The sequence below is a fragment of the Xiphophorus couchianus genome, chromosome 23, assembly GCF_001444195.1.
Source record: "Xiphophorus couchianus chromosome 23, X_couchianus-1.0, whole genome shotgun sequence".
NCBI classification, from domain to species: domain Eukaryota; kingdom Metazoa; phylum Chordata; class Actinopteri; order Cyprinodontiformes; family Poeciliidae; genus Xiphophorus; species Xiphophorus couchianus.
This window is the reverse complement of record NC_040250.1, coordinates 26,350,035-26,357,231: the sequence shown is the minus strand read 5'-3', so window position 1 is coordinate 26,357,231 and position 7,197 is coordinate 26,350,035. Positions and strand designations below refer to the sequence as shown.

Genomic DNA, 7,197 nt, shown 5'->3' with positions numbered 1-7,197 from the left:
TGATCAATAACAGGGGAACAGCACTGATTAGGCGCCCCTCTGCTCCTCCCATGCAGGTGGCTGTGCACGCGCCCCTAAGAGTACGCAGGCGCGTTTTTTTTATTTTTTTTATTTTAGACTACCACTCGTAGTACGGAGCCCCTAAGGGGACATGGAGAGGGAAAAAAAAAGGAAAGAAATCCCGACTTATTATCTCGAGATCCCGAGATCCCGACTTATTATCTCGAGATCCCGACTTATTATCCCGACTTATTATCTCGAGATCCCGACTTATTATCTCGAGATCCCGACTTATTATCTCGAGATCCCGAGATCCCGACTTATTATCTCGAGATCCCGACTTATTATTATTATACTTTTCAAAGGGACCAAACTTCATCTGGCACATGGACTCCTACGACAAACTTAGACCATATGGAATATGCATCAACGCAAGTATTGATGGGTTTTCAAGAAAAATAATCTGGCTTAATGCTTACACAACAAGTAGTAATCCAAAGGTGATCGGGGGGTATTACATCGAAGCGGTGCAGCGTTTAAATGGCTGCCCTAGAGTTGTACGTGGTGATCTTGGAACCGAAAATGGCCATGTGAGAAGTTTCCAGCGTTTCCTTGTACCAACGGAACCAAACGAGACCCTTGACAGTTACCTGGAAGGAGCAAGTACAGCTAATCAAAGAATTGAATATTGGTGGCGTTTCCTTCGTAACCAGTGTGTGGAGTTCTGGTTGTCCCTTTTTGGAGACATCAGAGACAACGGTTACTTTGATGGTGGATTTTTAGACAAAAACCTTCTTCAGTTTTGCTGCATGGGGATCATACAGGTGAGTTAATCTTAATAATTTATTTATGTTTGGATAATAATAGCAAACTGAGATCCTAGAGGGATTACTTGTTTTTAAACACAGCGGATGCTGCGCAGCTCGCACACGCATCCGCTGTGTTTCCAAACAAATAGTCCCAACGTAGTTCATTTGACATTCAGATCAAATAATAAAGTCATACCAGAACTCTGGAGAACTCAACAGAATAGCGAGATCAGTCTACTTTGGACCGAGGACACATTATGGGTTCCAAAGTGTGGTTATATTCTACAAAAAAAGACTAGGACCCAAACAAAGCTTGAATCACAATAAAGGGAACAAATCCTTCCAACGTCCCAAAAAATTAACACACATCATGCAAATGACTATTGAATGTAAAGTGTTTGACATGTTGCTTAGCCGTGATCCTCAGGGAGGTCTGAGGGTCCCTGGGGGAGGAATGGACTCTGGCTCTTCTGCCAGGCAAGTTTAGATGCTTCCATATCAAGGTTATTGTTTTAATATCAGCTCTGTACTGTATGAATAGTCTCAATCTCAGTTATATGTACAGTCATATTCAATAAATTAGAATTTGGGATGAGTATTGTCAAATTAAAAGCACTTTAAAATAACCTTAAAGCAGGAGTTTAGTGTTTTTATTGGTGTGATGTAATATTCTAATCTAAAATGTTATATTTTCCTTAGCTGTAAGCAAGACATCATTTTCATTAACACATAAATGCTATATGTTAAGTCCACTAGTTTAAGCAGTGGACTAAATAAATCAGTATGACCATGATTTGATCTTGCATACTTGAAGTTGCTTAGCTTTCTCAGATGTTTAAATAACAATACACATATAATAATGTGTTTAACCATAGCTGGAGACACTGTAAGTCTTGAAAGATTTTTCCTGAGATGTGAAACATGCAAAATTGTGTTCGCAAACATTGTTGATGTGCAAAAAGTTGAATTTCATGTTAAAATTGTAATCTAACTGCAGGATTCTTCTTTTTTAAGCCACCTTCAGTTTTGTTTGAATTGAATACAACATGGTGCAAATTTTAAATTAAGGACTTTATTCTCTAACTCATTGAGAATTGATGAAAATAAAATCAATAATTAATAATCATAATGAAATTGGTATTGCAAAGTTTTTAGGAATTCCTATCCCTATTTATGACTCTTATAATTTACTAATTTTAAGACAGATGAGTGTGTATGATTCTCATATTCATGTGTTCTTTGTGACAGGATGAGCTGGATGATACTGCCCAGGTTTGGAATGCACACTCCATCAGGCCATCAAACAACAGAAATGTCCCCAGTGGTCGACCCAATGTGATGTATGCATTACCTGAGCTCTACAGGACAAGAGACTTTCTTTGCCTTGTTGAAGAGGAACATGTTGAAGTATGCAAAAATGAGTGCATTTCTCGACTGACCAAACCATGTGATCCAGATGTCTTTGACCTCTGCAACATCCTTATGGCAGAGTCCCATCTGACCTTACCCACAGACGCTTACCAGGCTTTGAACTTGTATATGCATCTAAGAGAGGCAATCATTGCATCACTTTAAAATGTGCTGACTGCAAGCAAGAACATTTTTCAGCACCTTTACAAGCCCACTTAGAATGGCATGCAGATGTAAACAAACTGTGTTTCTTTTCTTTCAAAAGTATTTCATTATGTTCTCTAGAAGGGACAATGAAGAAATGTATTGTTCATTTGAGTTTCATGAACTGCCAGTTTATTCAACTGCTTCTAACCATTTTGTAAATATGCAATATCTGTTTCAGATCAAAATAAACTCTGTGAAAGCAAATATTTACTTGTCAAACAAAGATAAACATAAAAGGAAAATAAGGGTATTTAGTATAAATAATATTTATCTGAAAATGTAATTCTGTGATCAAAACAAAATGCTTCTTTTAAGTGATAAACTCTGTCCTGCCATTCTATTTTTAAAATAAATGTTGCATTAATTAACTTTTTAAAATTTGAAATGCTATAAAAAAAGGAAAAGTATTTGAAACAATCAACATGATACAAAGCAAAATGCATATTTCTTGCCTCTGAAGTTAATAAGGGTTGTAAACACAATTATGAACTTTTTAAAAAATCTGTAAAAACATCTAAAAGCTTAAACAGTAAACCTTACTGAAAGAACAAACTCTGCTTAAAGCAACATTGCACAGAGGCTACATCAACAGATCGGTCTTGTAGTACAGCATCTTGAAAGAAAATGAGAACACATTTCTGTTTAATTACAAAACATGGGTTAGAATATGATAAAATCAAAGGAGCACTTCTTCATACATTGAAAAACAAAATCTTAACAAGTAATTCTGGTCTAGTTTCTAGTGAAAATATCCTATTACACTTAAAATAAGACAAATTAACTTAAAAGTAACTTTTCAGCAACATATAGAGTTTTAAGTAAGTAATTCTTTAATATTGATGAGAAAGTACTTGCTCTATTGGCAGATAAATTAACTTATAGGAAAAATATCTTGTTATAAGTTAAATAATCTTCCAATATAAACAGTACTTTTTGATCAATATTAAGGAATTATTTACTTAAAACAAGATCTTAAAATCTTGCGGAAAAGTAATTTTTACATTAATTTGTATTATTCACAAGGTATCTTTGAAAATAAATACAATTGAAATGTAAAGTAACAAAAACATACAGCCAAACCATGAAAACATAAAATCAATTGCTATATGACTGAATGCATTAAATATTTAAATATGAAATTTAGAAAAAAAAAAAAAACTGCATTCAAAACAAAAAGGTGGTGTAAATACCTCCCATCAACTTCAAATTATGTCCATTTCAAAGTAATTACTGGAGAGGATGTTGTCGAACTCTGTGCGAAAGTCTGGGTAAGAACTATAAGTGCAAGGAAGTTCTAGGGTTGCTCCACAGGTGCGAGCAACAGGCCTTCTATTAAGCCCGGTTTCAGTGTTGAAACAAATGAGAATTTTGTCAACACAGATTACAGAAGAGCCGGTGCAGAAACGCAGTATTTTTTCGGCCTTGTCTTCATCAGCATTTTTTACAAAACGTTGAAGGTGGTTAAAGGTTGTCTGTTCTCTCTGGGACAGCGTCACATTTGCTGATTCAAACAGCTGTAACAGTCTTTTACCTGAGGCCTTCTTTTTTTCATACAAAGACAACAGACTTTTCTTGTCAGCAAGTTCCATGGATGTGGAGAAGCAATCCAATATATACTTTGGCTCTTGAAGAATTGCCTTGTGAGCCATGGTTTCAATGGCCTGCTGAATGTTCTCATTGGGAGGCAGGAAGTGGGACCCCATCCTTGTGAAGAGGTCTAGCAAGTCCTCTTCATCACCTTGATCCATGGTGCCCTGTAGAGCCTTCTCAACAGCTGATCTCTCTACTAGAGGGAGGTAGTTGAGAAATGATGGGATCAATACATCATCATCCACTGATTCAATTCCATGGACACAAGCTAAAATGAAAGCTTTCGATAGCCTCACTGGAATGACTCCATGGTCTAGAAATCCTTTGACCCAAATGTGTCCAATGGCTTGCCATTCAGACTCACAAAAGTCAGGCCTCAACCTGGGAACTCGCTCTGTTTCACCCTCACACTGTTCCAAAAACTGCTCCCAAAATGCAGTGTAAACCTCCCTTGATACCCCAGCATCATCGATTGCTCTTTCATTCACAAACTCCATTTTTAAAGTCTGATTCAAAAGGTTGTTTTCCATAAACACAGCCAAAAGATCTTCCACAACCTTTATCCTGCGAATTGACACATGTAGATGGTTTGCTAGATTTTCTGAGTTACCAGCTGAAACAGATTGGGGCAGTAGACCGCTTGAACTTGGGTGAGAATCTTCGGGTGGAATCAAGCCAGAGTCCTGGGTAAAAGATAAAGCAATAACCATTATTAACAACACAGATACAAATATAAGATTTCTACAAACAGATTGGACATTTGTTTGTTAATATTCTCTTCAATACTATGTTATGATTACCAAGCTAATTTGTAGAACTTTGGAAGATCTGGTGGAACACTAACCCTTCTGCTTAATCCATACTTTAATACTTTCATATGATTTTTTTTAATTAAATAGAAAATACCAATTCAATTAAATGAAAAATATATATTCAATTCAATAAAAAAATATGTATTCAATTCAAAAGATGTAATAATTGCATGACCTTTAAAAAAAAGGTGGTACTGAGTTGTTCATTACAGAGGAGAAAATGAGCTCTGGGTTGTATTGACTGTGTCCATTTCACCTGGCCAGTTTGTCCTGCCTCCATATTACTGGTTTGCATTTGTGATGAGAAGAGACTCCTGGCTGAAGGCAACAGTATCGGGGAACCGTGTCCAAAGGGACTGCTGAGATCGTCCTGAATGACAAAGTTGTACAGTATTGTAATATATAAAGTTATGTTTGATTACAGCACACAACACAAGTGTTAAACTATTCATACCTTTGCCTTAAGATAGATATTTATTTCACAGTTGATTAAAAATACATCACAAAAAAACTATGTAAATTCTACCAAATAATATGTTACTATTTTACCTCAATTCAAATGTCACATATCACTTCTATAAGTATCTAAATCGTATCACGCCAAAGCGTTTCTGATCTTACCTGTACAACTTCTTCAGTGTTGTCATAATTTAGTGTTACAACGACTATGTCACTGTCATCATCCAATCCAATTAGGTCCTCTTCAGGATTCCATACAACCGTGTCTCCCTCATCCATGTGTGGAACAGATCCAGAATTTTCAGAGCTGAAGGGCTGGGGCTGCCGAGGTGTGGATCCAGAATGAGGTGGATCTGTAAAATCAACAACTCCAGAATGGTTGTAGGAAGAGTCTAGGTGATTCAAAGTTTGATCATCACAATCCTCCATTTCACCAAAAGATCCTTTTCTAGCTGTTGGGGTTGAATCCATGTCATTTGGTTGTTCAGGACTTTGACAATCTTCTTCAGATGAATACTGAACTGTTTCTTCTTTCTTTGTGCACATGTAAAACCGTAGAAGCTTCAGCTTGGTTTTTTCATAAAGATTTCCGACTGTTTCATCTAAAGAAATCAGATTTTTTTTGAAGTCACAAACTTCAAAAAGAAAGTCTTCAATTACCCCTTTGGTGGAGGTCCCATCTGGAAAAAAAAGCTCCTTTCCCATTTCAAGAATTTGAGAAACAGTTGTACTTTTATCCACTGTTGCATGCCTCGTTCCTCCACCATTTCTTGTTCTCACTTGTTGGAATTCATCAATGTGAAAATGAAGCCACCCAATTTCAATTTTTCTCGAAGTCCTCCCTGCTGCCTTACTTCTTCCTCTTGCCATCTCCACCCCTTGCATTTGGAACAAACCAGATGTGCTACAAACAGCTCTTTTGGTCCTAGATCTCATTTTCCGTGCTCCAATTTTATCTCTTAAGTTCTGGAGAAGAGTATCTTTTTCTGCAATAAGTGTACTTTGCTGACAAAAAGACAGAACTGCTATTCTGTCACCATATGAAGTGATGTAATTGGTCATCTGTTCGTCTGTCATTATAGACAGCACAGCCTTGTCCACCTGGAGACATAAAAAATAAAAAAATAATTAGAATAAAGACATCCACATCTTTATATATATATATATATATATATATATATATATATATATATATATATATATATAGTAATAGTTGTATTTCAGAAAGCCATGCGAAGACTTCTTGTGTAGCACTATCGCTGCTAGTTATGGGTCGCATAATTTGTTGTGCCGTTGCCATAGTAACCCCCTTTTTTGAAGACAAATTGTAGAATGTGTGGTCAAACTTTAACAGATAAAACAAGTTTTTCTTGATAAAATACAAAGCGGTTCTTAGCTAAGGCTATCAAACGTAGTTTTTCACTGAGCGGATATTTATCAAACAATGTTTTATGCGATTATATTTACCTTGTCTCTTTGCATGTGCATGATATCCTCCTCTGGGACATCTCTGGACCGCAGAAAATGATATAAGTCGTCCTCCATAATCAATGTAGACACACTCCCCCACGTTTACCGTATAAAAACATGCCTTTCCCCCCAAAAAAAAGTAACTCGCGATTTTTCAGAAATGTCGCGGGATCTCGAGATAATAAGTCGGGATCTCGAGATAATAAGTCGGAATAATAAGTCGGGATCTCGAGATAATAAGTCGGGATCTCGGGATCTCGAGATAATAAGTCGGGATCTCGAGATAATAAGTCGGGATCTCGAGATAATAAGTCGGGATTTCTTTCCTTTTTTTTTCTCTCCATGTCCCCTTAGGGGCTCCGTACTCGTAGTGCACTTGACAAAATGGAGCGGCAGAAAAAAAAGCTGTCCGGGGCGCAAAACAGAAAAAGGAAAAGGGA

The 7,197-nt window shown here is 36.7% G+C and overlaps 2 protein-coding genes across 2 annotated transcripts; one reads left to right on the top strand and one right to left on the bottom strand.

The window, feature by feature from the left end:
* Nucleotides 1-342: 342 nt before the first annotated feature.
* On the top strand, nt 343-2,826 carry LOC114138810 (uncharacterized). The gene is made up of 2 exons (XM_028008233.1): nt 343-824; nt 2,058-2,826. Exons 1-2 carry the CDS (start codon nt 387-389, stop codon nt 2,382-2,384), a joined length of 765 nt encoding a protein of 254 aa, XP_027864034.1. The 5' UTR covers nt 343-386; the 3' UTR covers nt 2,385-2,826.
* A 180-nt stretch (nt 2,827-3,006) lies between these two features.
* Nucleotides 3,007-6,433, bottom strand: LOC114139659 (uncharacterized). Its single transcript, XM_028009699.1, has 5 exons — nt 5,450-6,433; nt 5,085-5,198; nt 4,381-4,699; nt 4,064-4,260; nt 3,007-3,039 (listed from the first exon to the last, which is right to left on the bottom strand). The coding sequence occupies exons 1-5, from the start codon at nt 6,362-6,364 to the stop codon at nt 3,007-3,009; spliced, it is 1,578 nt and encodes a 525-aa protein (XP_027865500.1). The 5' UTR covers nt 6,365-6,433.
* Between the last annotated feature and the right edge of the window lie 764 nt (nt 6,434-7,197).

What these genes read in the sequence shown, in the direction of transcription:
- LOC114139659 (XM_028009699.1), bottom strand. Translation starts at nt 6,364, where the DNA reads ATGACAGACGAACAGATGACCAATTACATCACTTCATATGGTGACAGA. An exon ending in AGGCAGGACAAACTGGCCAG is followed by an intron (nt 4,700 to 5,084) that starts GTGAAATGGACA and finishes TCTTTTACCCAG; the next exon opens with GACTCTGGCTTGATTCCACC. An exon ending in TTGAAACCATGGCTCACAAG is followed by an intron (nt 3,040 to 4,063) that starts GCAATTCTTCAA and finishes TTTTCTTTCAAG; the next exon opens with ATGCTGTACTACAAGACCGA.
- LOC114138810 (XM_028008233.1), top strand. Translation starts at nt 387, where the DNA reads ATGGACTCCTACGACAAACTTAGACCATATGGAATATGCATCAACGCA. An exon ending in GCTGCATGGGGATCATACAG is followed by an intron (nt 825 to 2,057) that starts GTGAGTTAATCT and finishes TCTTTGTGACAG; the next exon opens with GATGAGCTGGATGATACTGC.